This window comes from Anthonomus grandis, chromosome 1 (assembly GCF_022605725.1).
Source record: "Anthonomus grandis grandis chromosome 1, icAntGran1.3, whole genome shotgun sequence".
NCBI lineage: Eukaryota > Metazoa > Arthropoda > Insecta > Coleoptera > Curculionidae > Anthonomus > Anthonomus grandis.
The window spans coordinates 33,205,151-33,225,998 of record NC_065546.1 but is presented as its reverse complement, the minus strand read 5'-3'; the positions used below and the strand labels follow the sequence as shown (position 1 = coordinate 33,225,998).

The window sequence follows — 20,848 nt, the reverse complement described above, 5'->3', positions numbered from 1 at the left end:
TTAGGTATTGATTGTTTTGTGGTATCAATTGACACCACGTTAATTTTATTCAAAGCAACCAATAAAAATATATAAAATCACTTGTGCCTATGATATAACATAAAACAATACCTAATACAATAAATCGATGGTTTGGTTCCAAATGTGGCTATCTTCAAAAATTGTATTTTTGAGCTATTTACATAGCCTTGTTGAAAATAAGGATTTCTAATAGTTCCAAAAGGGGCTATATCGATAAATTTAAATTTGGCGCCAAAATTGGCAATTTGAAAAGTGTCTATCTACTCTTCATATTATTTTATGAGGTCCAAATATGTTTAAAATCACATAGCTACTTTTGGAACTGTGTTTGGTTCAGATGACTCTATTAAAGATGCAGACGATCTTCCCAGTGAGCAATCAGGTAAGTTAAAAAAAACAGTAATGACTCTTGGTGTTAATTATAATTTTTTTAGTTGATGGTGCCTTAGACAAATACGTAGTACTTAGAAATACTAATCAAATACCAAAAGATACGTCAGTTGAACCAAAAAATAAAAAGAAAAGATGTCCCACTTTTTGGAAAAAAAATGTTCGCAGAGACAATAAGAATTCCATATATAAACTCAAAAGGAAATCACGTTCCAGGCAGGTTCTTAGGTGAACCATGCAACAATTCTTGCAGGTAGGAATAAGATTGACACTTCTTTAAACGTAGATCATATTTTTTTTTTCAATTTAGGATTATATGCAAAACTTGTATTAGCCAGGAAGAAAGGATAAATATTTTTACTTCATTTTGGAATTTTGCAAATGTTGATAGGCAACGAGATTTCCTAAATAATTTGGTAGAGGTTATCGATTGTAAAAGAAGAACAACTGGCACTAACAACTTAAGAAGATCCAAATCTATGAAATTTTATCTGTGCATTAAGGATTCTAGAATAAATGTATGTAGAACAATGCTACTTAATACCCTTGGTGTTAAAAAGGGATTTCTGAATTTTGCCATTAAAAAACGTGTCCCAAATAGTAACACCACAGAAAAAGATAAGAGAGGCGGTTATGGTACCTCTAAATCAGAAGATGCAGAAAATTTTTTAAAACAACATATTCAGAAATTTCCTACAGTCTCTTCTCATTACTGCAGAAAAGACTCAAAAAAATGTACTTGGATCCGTGATTGAACCTAAAGCAGATGCACAGGTTATACCAAGAAGATTGTGCCAAAGAAAATATGGAATGTTTAAAGGAGTCATTCTATCGCCATATTTTTAATTCTCATTTTAATCTATTATTCCATAAGCCTCGAAAGGATCAATGTCCAACATGTACAGCGTATGAATCTGCTAACACGGAAATCAAAGTAAATTTGCTGAAAAACTATGCAGATCCTTTCCTTATAAAATTCATATTCTTCATGAATTCGGAGAAGATGATTTTGATAGGAGAATTCAATTTTGTGAAGTGATGTGCCAGCGAATTGACGACGATCCCCATTTATTGAAGAACATTTGCTTCAGTGACGAATCGACCTTTTTTTTAAATGGCCTGGTGAACAGACATAACTGTAGACACTGGGATAATGAAAATCCGCATGTTTTTCGGGAAGGACATACCCAATATCCCAAAAAAATTAATGTTTGGGCAGGAATTTATGGGAATGAAATAATCGGGCCATTTCTTTTGGAGGAAAATTTGACTGGCGAAATTTATTTAAGCCATTTAAAAAATGCAATATACCCTTCCATCATCTAATCTATAGAAAATCAACATGGTGCTATATTACTGAATGAAAATAATATACATTTTCAGCAGGATGGAGCTCCCGCGCACTACAATTTGGTAGATGGAGAGTGGCTTGATGAAAATTTTCGAGAGAAGTGGATTGGCAGACGTGGTGCAATCGAATGGCCTGCGCGGTCTCCGGACCTAACCCCACTAGACTTTTTTCTTTGGGGCTACTTAAAAAGTAAAGTTTATAAAACCCTACCTGAGAGTATTTAGAAGTTAAAAAATAGAATATTTGAAGAATGCTGAGAAATTAGCGGGCAGACCCTTGCCAATGTTCGTAAGGAGTTTGAAAATAGGCTTTTTTATTGTCTTGCTAATAACGGCGCGCATTTTGATCATTTAATAAAACAAATTTGTTAAACTAATTAAATTTGTTTTTCTACCCTACCGATTTACACTTTAATTGCTTCTTGGTCAATCAATTTTATTTTTTTTACAACCATTGATAGCATAATGAATGCCCTTTAAAATAATGTATCACACCATGGGGTAGCCATTTGACATACCAAAGTTTGGCGTAAATAAAATATTCATTATTTCTAGACATTTTTGCTAACTATAATTTTTTATTTTACACATTCACCAATTTCATTTTTTTTGGTACCTTTGAATAGAGAATTTTACGCTCCTTACTATGATGTATCACATGATGGGGGTTCCCATTTGACATATTAAAGTGAGGTTAGCTGGAGGTGAGGAGGTGATTGCCAGAACGTCAGTAAATGCATAATTAAAACGTCCCCCTGTATATTTAATTTGACGTGTTTTTTTTTTTTTTTTTTTTTTTTTTTTTTTTTTTTTAAGAAATTATTAAGGGTGGATCGTTTTGAAATGAAAGCACTGTATAGTATGGTACTTACCCGCCATTCATTCATAAATTGAGTGTCTATTTTTTTAAATAAACACTCAATTTATGACCACGAACGGTATTGACCTTCAAACTGCAAACACAAATCTATAAATGTCAAACAACAAGCTGTTAGCAAAGGCCGTCAATGAATTTAAATTATTTTTTTCCTACTAGATGGTATTATAGTGCTACTTCTTATACGGTGGTATCGGCAGATAACCGCTCCGCAGCGCCGTGATAAATTATTAAAAAGGTTGTTTCATGGTGACACCACAAAGCTTGAAAGGGTTAAGATAGACTTTGCGGTTTTCGCGAATCTATATCACTTTTTTGTAAAACTTATAAAGCCACATACAGAAATATTTCAACCACTTTTGGTCCTGAAATACAGAGCGAAAACGAAAATGTTCACTTTTGGAGATGTTATTATATCTCAGGCCTTGTATAAAATAGAAATAAAAAATAAGTGGTTAAAAAAGTCAGTGGCGTATTTAAAAAATTTTTTAGACCACTGTTTTGGATACTCTGCTCATGGTCAATGGAATACTCTGTATATTTTAACGTCAAATTTTTGCAATTTTTTTCTGAATACGTTGATCCATCACAACCTAATCTTTAATAAATTTTAGAAAAGTATCGTGAACCTATTCGATAGACAGGAACAGGAGAAGCACAAGAGATCACCAATGGTCGCAGTGCAAAGGGCGGCCATGCTGGGTCAGACTCCAGTACATTTCATTATAAGAAAGGGTTTTTAATTCCAAGCAGAAAATGTATCTACATATTTTTTATTTAATAGTTTAGGAATAATAGGAGATTTTGGAAAATCAATTAAAGTCAAAAAGAAAAATTGCCGCAATTTCCCTATTTCTCAACTAATTTTTATAAGATTTACCTCTGAAGAAAGGGTTTTTAAATCCAAATTTAAAAATATCAATAATAAACTCAGTAGTTTTAGAGTAAAGACGAATTTCGGTGAAGAATCTTAGAGACTCATAAGTCTCTTTCCATTTGCCAGTGAAACTCTCAATAATAAATGTATACAAATCGAACAGTAGCATGCGCTGAAGTGTCCTATATGAATCGTCAAGAATTTTCAAAAGATTTTTGATTAGTTTTTAAAATATATACAGGGTGTCCGGAAAAAGGGTCAGGGTATAGGGTCTTTTACCCGAAGATCCCGAGGCAAGACTTGTTTTTTGTAGATACTTATGTAAAATGAATAATAGAAATCTGTTTACTGACGAACACATATGGGCTGAAGAGAATCCTAGTTGAGACACATCATCAAGTAAATTTTAAAGTCAATGTTTGGGCAGGTGTTGTGGATAACTTTTTTTTTTAATTTTTTTAGGACCTGTCATTTTACCAGGTAATTTGACTGGTGATTCATTTCTGTTGTTTCTACAAGAAATACTGCCCGATTTGCTTGATGATTTGCCTCTAAATTTAAGACAAAATCTTTGGTTTCAACTCGACGGTGCTCCGGCTCATTTTGCTATAAATGTTTTTGAAAGCCTTAGATTTTTTTTAATAAAAAGGGCTGGTATCTGTATACAAATGAATGGAGGTCACGTAGAACAAATAATTTAGGATCATTCTATGATTTTTATTATAATAAGTAATTTAGCATTAATTTAGAAAAAATAATTTACGTTTATTTTGTTAACTTGTTAAAATGTATCTGGATTTTAAAATTAAGATATCTAATAAACGGATTGTCAGGCCGACATTTACTATGAAGAATACTTTTTCTACAAGAAAAGATTAATAATTAAAAATTTTTTTACTAGAACTTACTAGAACTTGCTATTATACAGGGGATCAAAAAAGTTTTAATATTTTTAACATACTGCAGGTGTCGCCCTCTACAAGGTATAGCAAATCCGTGAACGGATTTTAATTTCTCGTTCCAAAAAACCCCCTCACACCAAATTTTAATTTAATATCTTATGAAACACTCGACTTACTTTAAAAAAACGATTTTATATTTCTCATTTTGACATACTGTATTTTGAATACCAAGCACCCAATTAAAAAATGGCATTACGAAAGTCGCATTATTTTGGTCTGCCCTATATGTGGCCGGCGGATTGGCCTCCTTTTTCCGGAAACCCTGTATACAATACAATTTAAACCGGCTTTGACACGGATTTAACACGGCTTAAAATATTATTCATTAATTTTGTTGGTTACACACCAGCACTAAATAAACCAAATGAAATAGTTAAAAAAATACAGCTGTTTGTTATGTTCTACTTTACTCAGTGTAATGAAAAGTTCCCATTTCATTTAATCATTAAAATTTTCAAATTTTATTGATTTTCATCTCATATTTTAAAGATTTATTTAAATATTTTAAAGATTTAATTGAGATCATTGAAGAACATAATAGTTTAGCTTAATGTTTTTTAATATTGTTTTTGGCCATTGTATACCAGGATGTTTTTAACTTTGTTTATAATTGTTTTTTACCATGTTTTTTTTTTAATTTGTAGGGCATTGAAAAAGCCTTAATATAGGCCGAAACGTTGGCATTAAAGAAAAAAAGTTTTGAACAGCTTGGATCCAACTTAACCCTTAAAAAATAACACAATTGAACTAGGTCACTAAAACAACATATTAAATGGGTTTTTAATTTCAAGTAGAAAATGTATCCACAAATGTTTCTTATTAATTCAATAGTTTCCTGAGATAATAGAAAATTTCGGAAATTCTGTCCAAATTAAAGCACAAATTTCACCATAATAATTTTCCCATTTTTTCACTGATTTTCATAAAATATGGCTCATATGAAAGGGATTTTAATAGCAACCAAAATATGTATTTTCATAGACCTAATAGTTTTAGATTAATTTTTTGCTATTTATCCAAAATTCCTCAAACATTAAAAATAAATCTGTCTATGTCGAGGGGGAAAACCAACATGATTTCTCTATTTTCCCACTCATCTTAAGAAAAAGTTTTTAATTCGAAACGGGAAGTCTTTCGACAATTTTTTTATTATTTCTGTTAAAATTTCCTTATTTTTATACTGTTTTTTTTTTAACAAGTTTACTAATATCACCGTTCATATATAGATTAACGATGGAGACTCACGTAAAAAGCCCTCCGACCCCGATTTCTTGTAACTGAGTTTCATAAAAAAGCTTCTTAGACGAAATATAGTTTTTCGGCTAATTAATTAGAAGCTCATTGTTGAATGCGCTTTGTACTTATAAGTGTATTTACGGTGATATTATTATACGATCGTGAGTTTTTTTTATTACTGTCATTTTGCCTGCTGCTGTGATAGATAGCAAAACTAACGAGTCATCTGTCCGCATTGCAAATTGTAGTTATTTTAAATTCCTATGGTCAGGTGTAAATATATGGTCAACGACAGTTTAAAGTATGGACTTTCATTAATTTATTTTCGTTGTGATTTTGAGTTTCTTGTCATGGAACTGTGTAGCAGTAATGTACACTCTAAATGTGTCCGTCAATCTTACAGCAGTATTAACTGTTATAATTAAAGCAAATTTACCATGTCAGAATGTGAATTTACTATATTTAATAAATTAACCTAAATGATACTAGATTTAGGAAAATCACAGCTGTTTTACTGTCGATATAGTCATTTTGCATAAAAATGAATCCATATGTTTAAAAAACCCGGCACTCTTACAGAACGTCACGAAAATTACAGAAGCCCGTAAAACTGATTGAAATACGAATGTAAATTCGAATGTTAGGCAGCTTGCATCTTAGTAAGCCAAATGCAAGATCGAAATTGGTATATGAATACCAAGAGAATAGGTTATTTAATTAGACCAAGCGTTCCTGCAAAAAAAGTCCTGTATGGTCTCAAATACAATAGGTCGTAAAATTCGAAACAATGGTTTCGAGTTCATTTTTATGACAAACGGGTTGCCAGTGTCGTCCCGACTATGATTATTAATATTAATTTTTAAGTTAAATAATTATCTGTTATGAAAAATTTATAAATAATGTTGGATTTTATCTATTATCTATTAGATAAAGATTTTTAAAAAAAGTATGGTTGGTAGGTATAACCTATATTTATTAAATTAACAAGAAACATTTCTTAAAAGCGGAAAAGCCTCATTATAAAACTATGGCAAATAAAATGAAATATAAAAATTTGATTAATACCGCAATTTGATTGTTTTTTAAATGTTTAAAAAAATGTTGTAAAACTTCATTTTTTTTAATACCAACCAATAAAAAATGCAACTCTCCAAACATATCTTGTCATTTATAAGAAAGGTACATAAATATAAGGATCTTTTAATTTATTAACCATATTAACATATAATAATAAAAATGTTTACGAAATATACAAAAAAAAATCAATATATAAATCACACATTTTATTACTCTCATCGCTTTCATTCGAATCAGACATTCTCACTGTTATAACTAAGGGTTCGACAGTTTCTTCTAGAAGATTATCGAGGGTCCACATCTTTTCTTCTTCTTTTATAGCATGATTCACAGCATTGCTTCAGTTTTTTTGGGTAACGTTATCCACTGCTGCTTTCAGAAGTTCTCTCACATCATTCAATTTAAAGGTTTTATTATTTTTAGCCATAAATCCTTTTACTTGAGCCCAAATTAACTCTATAGGATTTAATTCACAATGGTAAGGTGGCAAACGAAGTACAGTTATATTGTGTTGTTTTGCCATTTCGTCAATAACGTGTCTTTTATATTTTGATTTATTTTCTGTAACTATTGTCAGAAGCTCTGCTTTTATCGCGTCATCTCCAAACGGTATTTCTTTTTCGGTAAGCCAGTTTTTTATTTCCCCTTTTCGCCATCAGCGTTCATTTCTTCGTGGTAATCCTTAGTTGACTTCGATTCGAATTCAAACAGACCGCCATTTAAAAATCCTTTATAGCTCCCAATATGTGTAATTATTAATCTGTGGCCCTTACCAGAAGGAGACTTCAAGCCAGTCGATAAACCTTCTAAAAAAGCCTGACGGGAGCTTCCAACATTTTTATCCTGCCAGCACTTGCTCACGGTGTGTCCTTCGTTAAGCCAGGTTTCATCCAAATAATAAATGTTTCTTCCTTCCTTTCGATACTCCTTAATTTGCCTTAAATACTTTCTTCTCCAACAGACTATTTCTTCTTTATCTATTAAAATAGATTTTCTATTTTGCTTTTGCCAAGAAAAATGTAATTCGTGTAAAATTTTACATAATTTTTTTCTTCCCATTTCTGGTACATTTTCGTCTTCTTTTATAAGTGTCAAAATTTTGTCGATAGTTGGGATTTCATTCTTAAAATAAAATTAATGTACTGTCCTCCTGATGATGCTTTGCTGTCTCATCAACTGCTATCGACTTCCTACCGGCAGTTTTCTTTACACTCTTCTTAGGCAAGTTCTCATGGTTTTCACTTTTTCTGTTACTAAGAAGTCTGTAAATTGTTGCTTTACTTATGCCTGTCATATTGGCACATGTAGAAACTAGATTTCTAACAGTACTTAGAGGCATTTGATGCACAAGTGCATCATGTACGTTTAGTACTATAATCCTTGCTTTAAAATCTAAAACACCTTTACACACTACGGGGCTAAACTTTGACATTCTTACAACAAATGCGCAACAATACTGAAAAATAAATTAAGTTTTTAGGATATATCTACATTATATACCATAAAATATAACTACCTGTTTGCATTAAGATTGCACAATTTAGGTACCTATAATACTTATACCTCCATATTTACCTACCTAGACAATATCTACTTATAAGGGTTAAAAAGAATTTGTTCATTAGATACTTAAGTAATTCAAAGAATTTATGGCTAAAATTGGCCTATTTCTTGTACTATTAAATAAACCCAACAAATGAAAACATTCAGGTCTTAATGTACTTGAAAAGTGGGACGCCAATGGTTTACGACCGTTTTATGGCTATCGACCCTTTCGTGTGCTCCTACGGATTAAGAAATGGACTATAGTAATTCGAAAGTAATTATTAATAGTATTGGACCACACCAAGTTTAAAGATTTGTTATAGAAGAAACAAACAAAGAGATTTCCTAACAAATACTGATCCGCCTACAATTGGGAGTATTAAAAAAGAATGGCCTGTGCTTTTTTCTAAAAAAGCTATATTTTGGCATTTTCCAAAGCTGACTCAAAAAGCTAAGTATAAGAAGTTTACCATTTTTGACGAAGATCAGGACGAAATCGTGCTGCAGTCACTGAGGATACTGGCACATTACTTTAAAGATTTGTCGACCTTTTGTTATCAATTTGACGTAAGTACAGGCTGTAAATATATAATTTTTTAATAGCTTACGGTTTTTTCTTTTTTTTAAGAACATCAAACCTGAAAGTCAAGAAATATGGAATCGCATAAGTTTTGGAATTATATTAAAATTTGTATTAATATGGATGTTAACGTTGTTTTGTTTACATTTATTTAGTATATGTACCATTAAAAATAAACTTAGTGAAATTAAGCTTTTAGACATTACTTTAACAAAACATGTACAAAATAAAAAATTCACATTTTTACAGATATATTAAATTTACAGTACTAAAATAAGTTTACCACTTCTTTTGCTGGCAACATATGACCTACTAAATTTGCTGTAAAATTACCACATTTTAATTTTCAGTGTAATTAAATCAGGAGCAATTTCCGTTGAATGCAGCTTGTGTCGTTCCTGGTTTCACAAAGGCTGCTTTAATCTTTCCAAAACCGAATTTGACAAAATCTATTCGACTTTTAAAAAGAAGAAGAGTCATGAGTGGAAGTGTAGTTCTTGTTATACAGTTAACAACAGACGGTTGTCAAGTATTGGTGTTCATAATGATAATGAAAGCTCTAGTTCTATAAAGACAGTTCAGGAAAATATAGGAATGGGCGATATAATATCATTACCTGAGATTTTGTCTAAGAGAAATGCTTCCATTGGTGATCTGATGAACGGCATTATTGAATTGCATAAACTTATTATTTCTGAGCAATCAACAATTAATAAACTCGTGGAGTCAACCAACAAATGATAAGATTAAGGATAGTAAATCCATTATAATTTCTGAGATAAATGATAGAAATTAGCGCATATTATGATGTTTAATGTTCAGGAACGTCATTCTGATGATATGAATAATAGAATTAGTCATGATAAGGAGTTCGTACTTGATATTCTGTCCATGTCCAATAAGTTGGAAATAGATCATATTGAGCCCTTTAAGGTCTATAGAATTGGACGTCGTGAAGCCAATAATAGGCCTATAAAAGTGTGCTTAAATAATACCGAGATTGTACAAAAATGTTTTAGAGAGAAAAAGAAATTAGGTGGTAGCAATATAGTAATTAAAATGGATTTCACCAAATTACAGCGTGATGAAATCCGAGAAGTTTATGGCGAATTGGCAAAAAAAAAGGGAAAAGGTGAAGATGTGATAGTTAAATTTACCAATAGGGTTCCATCAATCTCTAACAGAATTGTACGAGGTCCAAAAAACGATTAAGTGATTCCTTGGTAATGTATTATTTTAACGCTGGGGGTATGAGGTCTAAGCTGAAGCATTTGAAGCATACAATATCCGCATGTAGTTATGATGTCATTTCGTTGGCTGAAACATGGTTGTTTCTGGATATTTTGTTATCTGAATTGGAGTTTACGGCATATGAAGTATTTAGATGTGATAGAAGTGTCCTAACAAGTGCTAAGAAAGATGGTGGGAGTGTTTTACTCGCTGTGAGAAAGGAGTTAAAACCGCGAATAATTAAACACTCTTGTTCATCGTTAGAGCAAGTTTTTGTTTCTGTACAACTTAATCTTAAGAATATTGTTTTTGGTGTAGTTTACCTTTCGCCAAAATCTGATATGGGTCAATATAGTGCTTTCTGTGATACAGTACTGGAGATCTTTGAGGCCCATCCGAATTGCTTATTTACTATTGCAGGAGACTTTAACCTACCTGGCTGCACTTGGTTTAATGAAAATCAAAATCTTAAAGTTACCTTTTCGGATGGGTATTCGAATGTCGCACCAGCTTCACTGCTTGGACAGCTATTTAATTGCTTAGATGGTAAAGAAATGTTTCAGCTACCAAATCCGGAAGGCACATTTCTTGATCTTTGTTTTTCTAATACTAATGGGTCTTCTGGATTGGCGGATGATTTTTTATTGCCAATGACTGGCTCTCGACACACTCCGTATGAATGTGTCTTTTAAGTACCATATATGTCAAAGTCTCTGAAATATACAGTAAAGTTTTTTGACTTAAAAAATGCTGATTTTGTATCGTTAATAATTTCCTTGCATCTATCGACTGGTCCTTTATAAACAACACTTCTGATCTAAATATTTTCCTAAATAAGTTTTATGACCTTTTGTATGAAGGAATCAGCTATTTTGTGCCTATTAAGTCCTATAATACTGGTAGCTTTCCTGTATGGTTTTCAAGAGAGTTAAGAAGCTTAGTTTTACGTAAGAGTATTGCTCATAAGAAGTTTAAGGAGTCTCAATTGCAAAGTGATTACTTGGTTTTCTCTGGGCTTCGGCAATCACGCAGTGTGTTGAGCGGTCATATTTTTCGTACCGAGAATAATCTGTTGTCAAATCCTAGGTTATTCTGGAAACATGTAAGCAATGTTAAAAAGTCAAATATTATTTCTAAACATATTTTTTTTTAATGATGAAACTAGTGATGAGGGTGGTGATACTGTTAATTTATTTGCCAAATATTTGTCAAACGTATATTCTGATAAAGCATTTCAAATACCTGAATATTACATGACAGGGGTTGCGGATCAATTCGATGTTAAATTTGTAGTTGAGTTATCTTTAGTAGAGGTTTTTGATGAGATTCCTGGCTTACAGAGCAAGACTTCTGCGGGACCGGATGGCATACCCAGCTTGCTACTTCGTGAACGTGTATGTACTCTGTCGAAGCCTATTTGCACTTTATTCAATCTGTTTTTAAAGTCGGGAGTATTTCCTTCTTTTTGGAAGAATTCGTATATTACGCCGATATTTAAGTCTGGTAATACTAGTGATGTCAGTAATTATCGGGGAGTATGTATACAGTCAACCTTGCCTAAACTTTTGAATGCACTGGTAACCAAGTAATTGTCATGCCAATGTAAAAGCCTTATTATTAACAGTCAACACGGTTTTCAAAAAGGTCGTTCCACTGTTACTTAATATGTTATGAAGATTATCTGTTTAATGCTTTTGGTAAGAGTTCACAAGTTGATGCTGTTTATACGGATTTTTCGAAGCCGTTCGACAGAGTTAATCATGCGCTTCTACTGGCAAAGCTCCAAGCTTTGGGTTTTGGATCAAACGTTATTTGTTGGCTAAGGGACTATCTACTGGGTAGATCACAATACTTATAATATTTATGAATTTAATTTTCACGGATTAAATGCCTTTATTTTGAAAGAGATTAAATACTAAATAAATACTTTTAATCCTTTTGTATAGGTACCTATCTTTTAACGCTTTGTAACATGCAAAAATGGGTCAGGTAATATATACAGACTATAAATACTTTTAAATCATATTTTAAACGTTAGTAGTCACTGCTACGCTGTAGTGTAATCACAATATTATTATCTCAATATTTAAAAAATTGAGGTATTCAGTCCAACGAAAAGATGTACTAAAAATTCTCCACTATCGCTGAGTGAAAAAGTTATTATTTTAAATGTACATGATTGCATAAAACACGATTACCCTAGTTTTACTGTGCAAGAAATTCTTGAAAAATGTTCTCGAATGAGTGGAATTGGAAAGTCCACCATTTTCAAATTGTTGCGGGAAAGAAAAGTAGCAGGTCAAGTGGAATCTCCCAAGCAAAAGCCAGGACGACCTACAAAAGTCCTTGATGAAAATGCTAAATGTATAATTCGAAGAAAAGTTCACTCTTTTTATTTTAAAAAGGAAATACCCACCCTAGACAAAATTTTAATGGAGCTTGGCCGAGATGACAGTATTCCGTTGATAAGTAGAAAACTTTTATGGAAAACTTTAAAAAATATGGATTTTGCCTGGGAAAAGCATAACCGCAAAGCACTTTTACTGGAGAGCGACGAAATTGTTTGTTGGAGACGACAATACTTGAGAAGTATCAAGCAGTACCGCAGGGAGTAAAAGAAAGTTTTTTATCTTGATGAGACGTGGATTAACGAAGGTTATATAGTCCAAAAAATGTGGCAAGACAAAAATATAACCAGTGCTCGCCAAGCTTTCATAGAAGGCCTGTCTACGGGTATTAAAGTACCTTCGGGAAAAGGAAAAAGACTTATAATCACACATATTGGAAGCGAAGAGGGATTTTTAAAAGAAGGTCTGCTAACCTTTGAGTCGACTCGCACAGGAGATTACCATGAAGACATGAACTCAGACGTTTTCGAGGAGTATTTTGGTGAAATGATAAAATTTCTTCCGGCTAATTCGGTGGTGGTTATGGATAACGCAAGCTATCATTCACGGCGAATAGAGAAGACGCCAACTTCAAGTTGGAGAAAGCAAGAAATTATCGATTGGCTGACTGCAAAAGGTATTGCGTTTGAAGCAAATTTGATAAAAAAAGAACTGCTGGCAATAGCAAACTTACACAAAACTCGTTTCATGAAATACGCCGTGGAAGATATAGCCGAAAAATATAATATAACTGTACTGCGCTTACCGCCATATCATTGCGAACTAAATCCTATAGAATTGATATGGGCGCAGGTAAAAGAATTTGTAGCAAGACAAAACACGACTTTTAAAATGAAAGATGTTAAGCTACTGTTTGATCAAGCCATTACGGAAGCGACACCAGAGAATTGGCGAAAAGCAGTCCAGCATGTAATTAAGCAAGAGGACAAAATGTGGGATCTTGACAACCTCATCGATCAGACAGTCGATCCTTTAATTATAATGTCAAGAGGTGATGACAGTTCGTCAGATGACGAAGAAGACTACAATCTATTATAATTTAAAATTGTTATACACTGTTCAAAAAGTGCCAGATCCAAAAGTGACATTTTCAACTGTTTTACTCTACATATTATGTTCAATAAATTTGTGAAAAAAATATATTATTCCATTTAAACAAAGGTAACTTTCTAAAATAAAATAGCATTTAAGTACATTCATTATAAGGTAAAAAACAAGTCCCAGTTGCACGCCTTTGGCGAACCGTTTTCAATGTTTATCAGTGGGTAACAATGGGCAAAACTCATAAATTGACCCAAAACCGGGTGGCACTACCTGCAATCAACGAAAAGAAAGAATTTTACATTGAAACTAATACCCAACTAAGGTAGTGGCATAAAATATTGGTGGATCACCAGGTACCACTTTTGCATACCTAATGAGGTTTTATTGCTCTACACACTTCTGAAATAGAGTATAGCAGCTTTTCTGTGCCATCTGGCGGTTCTCAGAGGTCACATGTGGGTCCGTTGCTTTTTAAAATCTTTGTTAATGATATAGGATTATTTGTAAGAAGTTGTGAATTTTTATTATTCGCTGAAGATTTAAAATTGTTTCTGTCTGTTGATTCTAATGTTCAATGTCAATTGTTACTTGCATAATCTCTATGAATGGTGCAACCTTAATGGTTTAGATTTAAATGTTCCGAAGTGTTATTCAATAACTTTTGGAAGAATTCGCGACCTTACATTGTTTGATGATAGTATAGGTTCCACTATTTTAAAAACGGTAACGGAAGTTAGGGATCTCGGAGTAATTTTCGATTTTAAGTTGACATTTTTGTCTCATGCTAAAAAGTTCAGAAAGCGTATAGAAATCTAGGATTTATAACTAGATGCAGTCAAGACTTCTCATGCTCTGTCTATAAAGTTCTGTACTGTTCGTTAGTCCGTTCTGGTTTGGAGTATGCTAATCCCGTATGGTCTCCATTTTATAAATCGCATATTGATAATATTGAGAAAGTCCAAAATAAATTCTTAGGAAATTGTTCTTTTAAACTTAAGGTTCCATTAGCCAATGGTCATACTTATTACAAGTCGGTCATGTCAGTTCTCTCTTTGGACCCACTTAAGTTAAGGCGTAATAATTCAGACTTATGCTTTATTTTTAAATTAATATCTGGCATGACTGATTGTGATTATCTTTTAAATAGGCTGAATTTTCGGGCGCAAAAATTGACTAGGCTGAAAAAACTCTTCTATGTAGATTTTGATAGTAGTTCTTATGGACAGCATAATCCTATAACTAGAATGCAACGTTCTTTCGATAGGTATAGTCTTGACTTGTACGATTCTTTTAGCAGTTTAAAGAGTTCTATTAAATTAATTAGTGACTAGTTACTTTCAACAGGTTTCTTTAAATTAATTTGTAACTTTGATTGATTTATGTCTTACTATTATCTAGCTTAAGTTGTTAAGCTAACTAGTTAAGTTTACTAATTAAGCTAACTAGTTAAGTTAACTGCTTAACTAGTTAAGTTTACTAATATTAATTAGTATCTTTTGTATTTTATTTATGTAAAATTGGTGGATACCGTTAAATAAATAAATAAATATTGAAATAATAGTTTAATTATAGAGCAAAATTGTTTAGAAATCGTCTTAGGGTATACATTGTTACAGCTGCTGTGCTCTCATCAGATGAATCAAAAACGAGTTTTTTCTGACTTTTCATCTTTTTGATTTTGATTGACTACTCTTCGATCTTAAATATACAATAAAAAAAATTATCACGGTCTTTTACCTTGGCTCGCATATCGGAGGTGCGTTTGTAACGTCGGTGCTCGCCCTGCCCCCGTTCCTCGGATTTCAGTCGTTTATCCAATTTTTTAAACAGCTTTTCCACTTTTACTTTGGGTGAGTCTTCGAATCCGGCCGGAGGTTGAACGATGAATTGCTGCTGATGGTGGTGGTGATGGTGCTGTTGGTGGCCGTGGTGAGACTTGGCCGTGGGCGTGTCACCGTCATTCTCATGTACCACCTGATAAAAATAAATGAGTTTCTGAGGATTAAGGACAAATGAATACACGGAGGAGATTATTTAAATAATTTCGAAATTCTGGAGCATATGAGAAGTCACCTGGATAAAAAAAAACTATTTAAAAAAAATCAGGAATGATTTTAGCAAAAAAAAAATTATTACTTAAACTACCTGAATGAGGAAGGAAATTACCTGAACTGCATGTAACAAATGATAATATATCTGACGATAGCAAACTGACCTCTTTCCCGCAATGTAGACAATGTCCTTGTTGGTCAGCCAACGCTTGCCCACCAGGATCACTATAAAAAACACTATCGCTCCCCGGACTAACTGACCTTAAGGATTCAGTGCTTAACGCCTTTAAAGTGATGGTATCTTTAGTGGACGTCGTGGGGCTCTCTTCCGTGTTCTTCCTAATAAGCAAAAACAAGTAAATAAATAAGTTACAGCTGAGATATATATTATTACTTGTCATGGTGTTCCTGCTGTTGCCATCCCTTCGGGTGTTTTTTCGATTTCTTCCTGGACAAGCTGGATGGTAAGCTATTAGACTGGTACTTACTCACATCGCTCTTCTTCTGGTTCTTTTGGTAAGTAGGCGACCGTGGCAAAGACTTGCGCCGTAAGTTATCCTTGTTTTTCTTTGTTTTTCTCGGGTTAAGGTATTCTTGGCCCGTACTAGATTCGTCCGAGGTTACTTTGTAGCCCTTATCCTCGATTGGGGAGGCTTTGTCCTTGTAAGGAGATCTTCGCCCTAAATAATACATGTTATACCCTCACATAAAATTGTAATTCCATATTATATTTGCCTTGTGTGTTTTTCTTATGTTGCTGCATAGGGCTTCTAGCCCTACTTTTAGACCTTTTGCCCTTATCGTTGTTGCCTCTATGGTTCTCTCCCGTGATCCCGGCCGTTTTGTTCGCCTCAATTGCCTGTTTTGATCTGCTGCACTTGGAGGTGCTTAAATTAAAATTAACCTCTCTACATTTCGTTGTAATATATTCGTTTGGCTTCTTTAACCTGAGAAAGAAAATGGTTATTTTTGACAGTTTTTAAGAGATTCTAAACATACTCGTTTTCCATCGGGGACTCGTAATAGCCGGAGGAGGAGTAGCGTCTTTCACTGCGCTCCTCTTCGTCGGACCATGATGGTTTTTCCGGTGGGTCCGGAGTAGCAGAGTATCTAATAATGAATTAATTTTTTATTACTGTTTTATATGAGTTTCTGAAGATGGATTTAACAGTAGAAACGTATTTCTCAGCTAACAATTAGGGTCTCAAGAGCAGTTTCGGTAGATATTTTTCTACCTCAAAAAATGAGTAAGAGGCAATGTTGTCTGTAAAAGTCCAAGAGCCACCGAATTTGAGTTTTTTACCTTAGTTTCCAACAAGACTTTCAATCATTAAGGAATATTTTGAAGCATAACTTCGGAACCACTTAAGATATTTTCAAAAATATCTTAGATTAATTTAGATTAGCGCCTGAGACTGGCCTTGAGTAGTTGAAACCTAATTATGAATATGTATTAATGGTTAAGAATGAGGCAAGTCGGAGCAAATTTTGCTTGCGGTATATTTTTCTGCTACTAAGTTTTTTAGCTACTATTCATTATTCTTGAGAATATTTTGATGAAGTACTTTGAATATTCATAAAAGGGTTTTAGTCCTAGAAAAAGTATTTCTTACCTAATAATTTCCTATATGAGCAATTTATGTACCCCAAAAACATTCTGAGTTAGAGGTAATTTTATTAGCAAAGGTCCAAGAGCCACCGAATTTGAGGTTTAGAAACCCATACTCCAATAACAATATTTTTAATTATTTATTTATTTATTAGAAAAGCTTCAGAATAGATTAAATAAGAGAGAGTATAATAGAGAGTAATATAGAGATTAAATTAAAAAAAAACAAAAAGCATAGATTAATACAAACTAATTCACAAGTAAATAGGAATTAATAATATTTGACTTAATTTAAAATCCTCAAATAACAGTCAATATAGAAATATAGGTACAAAATTTATGAAAACCGACGTACAAGTAGTAAGAATCTATAATAAGGTTACGGAAGGTTAAGGTTACGGTAAACTAATAAGAACTAAGCATTAAGTTGTCTTAAATGTCGGCTAAATATCTTAATGCTATCAAAGAATAAGTTTGTGTTGGAACTTTTTTGAACGCAACTTCAAAAGGATTAAGATTTCTAACACATCCAATTAATGGAGAGTTTGATAAATAGGTGGAAGAGTACCTGGAAATATTAAAAGTTTCCGTGTTACGAAATGTAAGGGCTAGTACTAATAAATAAGTTTTCTAAACAGATTTGATTGGGGTCGCTGTCACTTCCAGATGGCGGCTTTACTACCAATGAGCGGGAGTCACTGGAGGTCATGCTGCGCACTCACTTCCCAGACTCCAACTCATCTCGCGATCCTCCTAGCTGTTCTCGGGCTCCGATTCGCTTAGAGTTCGAGACTGCTAGAAGAATAATTACCTACGAGAGGGTGAAATGGGCAATCAAGACATTCCCTCCCTTCAAATCTCCGGGCATGCATGGATTATATCCATGCCTTTTGCAAAACGGGTTAGAAGTACTAACTTCACACATAGTCAGACTATTCAGGTCGTCCCTTGCTCAGGGCTACGTCCCAAAGTTATGGCGTCAAGTGAAAGTCGTCTTCATTCCGAAACCCGGAAAAAGCGATTTTACAGATCCCAAATCGTACAGTCCTATCAGCCTTACCAGCTTTATGCTGAAGGCGATGGAGAGGATTGATCGATACCTTAACGAAAGCATCCTGGTCAACAAACCACTGCATGTGCACTAATACGCCTATCAGGCGGGCAAATCCACGGACCTGGCCCTACACCACCTCGTTAGGTGGAGGATGCTCTGGGTAGTGGCAAGGCCTGTCTGGATGCGTTTCTAGACATTGAAGGGGCGTTCGACAACACCCCTTTTGCATTAATCTGCCAAGCACTCGAGAGCCGCAGCTCAGAACCCTGTTTGGTTAGCTGGGTAGAGGCCATATTCTCAAAACGTCATGTATTTGCCCAGCTCAACAACGAGATTGTCGAAACGTTGGCGGCTAGGGGCTGCCCGCAGGGAGGAGTATTGTCCCCTACCTTGTGGTCGACAGCCTGATAAATCTTTTAAACAATGCTGGCCTATACACACAGGCCTACGCTGATGATCTGGTAATCCTTTGCCCAGGGAAAGACGCCGTCTCAATGCGGGGCCCTATGATGAGAGCCCTGCGTATGGTGGACATATGGTGCCTCTCGGGGGGTCTCAGGATTAACCCCAAAAAAGCAGAGCTCCTACTATTCACGAGGAGACGTAACTTTGGCACGCCCCCTGTTATATCTCTAGGTGGCGTGCAGCTGCATTACTCCAGGACAGTTCGATTTCTGGGAATCAAGTTGGATCCCAAACTCTCCTGGCACGATAATGCAGACACCAGAATGAAGAAGGCCACCTGCGCGCTATGGGCCTGCAGGCGGGCTTTCGGCAATACCTGGGGTCTGTCTCCTAAGATCCTCCATTGGATCTACTCGCGCATTGTGAGACCTCTTCTCACATACGGGGCTATCGTTTGGTGGCCATGTACGGAGAAAGCGAAAATTCGTGCTCAACTGGACAGAGTCCAACGTCTTGCATGTATCAGCATAACGGGTTCCATGCGGACGGCGCCAACTAGAGCGCTTGAGACTCTGCTGAGCCTTTCGCCTCTGGACCTCGTTGTCCAATTCGAGGCAATGAGGACTGCGTACAGGCTATACGTCCTCGGCGATCTACGTGCTGGCGAGACCAATCACGCAAAAATTTGGTCACGGGCCATACAGGAATGTCCTCTCCTTCTGATGGGCAGTGACTGCATGGCTCCAGTGACTATGGACTGCGAGGGATTCGTGACGCACATTGCAGGCAGAGAAGAGTGGCAGCATTCCAACAGACCTGCATTGCTAAATAGGGGGACCATCTGGTACACAGATGGTTCCAGAATGAATAACAGAGCTGGATCAGGGCTTATTGGTGGGATCCCACATACCAGTAGGGTATACTCGCTGGGGGAGCTCGCCACTGTCTTCCAGGCCAAAGTATTCGCTGTATTAAAATGCGGACAGAAAATCCTAACCTGCGGACACCGCCATACAGTCGTATCAATATGCTCCGACAGCAGAGCTGCAAGCTTGTACTAGAGTGCATAAAAGTCCTGAAAAAACTGGTAAATGTTGGATGCAGGGTCCAGCTCGTCTGGATATCTGGCCACGCAGGCCATGCAGGTAATGAGGAAGCGGACTCTCTTGCCAGACTGGGATCCGCGAATGTGCCGATGGGGTCGGAACCCATAGTTGGTATCGCCAAATACGTTGCGGTCGCGTCAATGAAGGGTCTGTTGGACTAGTGGACCCACCGAAGATGGACTGAGTCCCCTGGTATGAGACAGGTCAAAGCGCATATAGGTGGGCCCTCTGCCTGTCTCACCAAAAATCTACTACGCCTAAAAAGACGCGAAATTCGGCTAGTGACAGGTCTTTTAACCGGTCACTGGCACTTAAGAAGCCATCTCCATACTATCGGTATTGCGGACAACCCCGAATGCCGATGGTGCTGTGAGAAGAATGAAACCGTTAACCATGTAGTCGGGGAGTGCCCAGCACTCACGCGCGCCAGGTTCAAACACTTGGGTAACACTTTCAGTGTACCGAGCGACTTTAAGTCCTTCAGACCAGAGAGCCTTATCGGTTTCTCTAAGGCCGTTGGGCTCTGGTAACCTCCGGTGGGGCATGACGGGTCCATCAGGAGACCTATATGCACAACTGCCTTGGCAGCCCACTGTTTCGTCAATTCAAACAGATTTGATTATGAATAATCGTATGACAAAAAATCAAATCAAAAAAATATCTACATTTTTATAAAGACTCAATAAAATTCACTTACAATAAAATTATAAGCTTTCGCTATAACTGCCAAAATGTCTATTTCGATTAAATCTAAAATTGAATATATTTAAAAATTGACGTTGTACTTTTTCCAACTGAGCAATATACATATTTGTGATACATCGGACACTAAACAACTGTTGCATACTTAAGGATTGGCCTTGCCAACGATATTTTTTTATAAGCCCTACATTTTAAATCGCTCTTTGAATGCAAACAACAGTCTGGAATCCAGGGTTACACCCAAATCCCTAACATAATACACATACCTTAATTTAGTTCCATCAAGATAAACATCACATTTTTGGTTTGTATTTGCAGTGATTT

General features: G+C 35.1%; 1 protein-coding gene across 11 annotated transcripts in view; it reads right to left on the bottom strand.

Annotated features, from left to right (window-relative positions):
* The window catches only part of LOC126740017 (uncharacterized), a 95,121-nt gene that overhangs the window by 25,098 nt on the left and 49,175 nt on the right, over positions 1 to 20,848 (bottom strand). For all 11 annotated transcript variants that reach the window (XR_007661772.1, XM_050445918.1, XM_050445925.1 and 8 more), the window contains exons 14-18: positions 16,648 to 16,758; positions 16,384 to 16,595; positions 16,043 to 16,328; positions 15,813 to 15,987; positions 15,335 to 15,571 (exon numbers count right to left, since the gene is read on the bottom strand). Coding sequence is in view for 10 of the 11 variants with exons in the window: in XM_050445918.1 (XP_050301875.1) it covers positions 15,335 to 15,571; positions 15,813 to 15,987; positions 16,043 to 16,328; positions 16,384 to 16,595; positions 16,648 to 16,758 (1,021 nt within the window). In the remaining variant the exon portion in view is untranslated. The remainder of the gene's footprint in view (positions 1 to 15,334; positions 15,572 to 15,812; positions 15,988 to 16,042; positions 16,329 to 16,383; positions 16,596 to 16,647; positions 16,759 to 20,848) is intronic.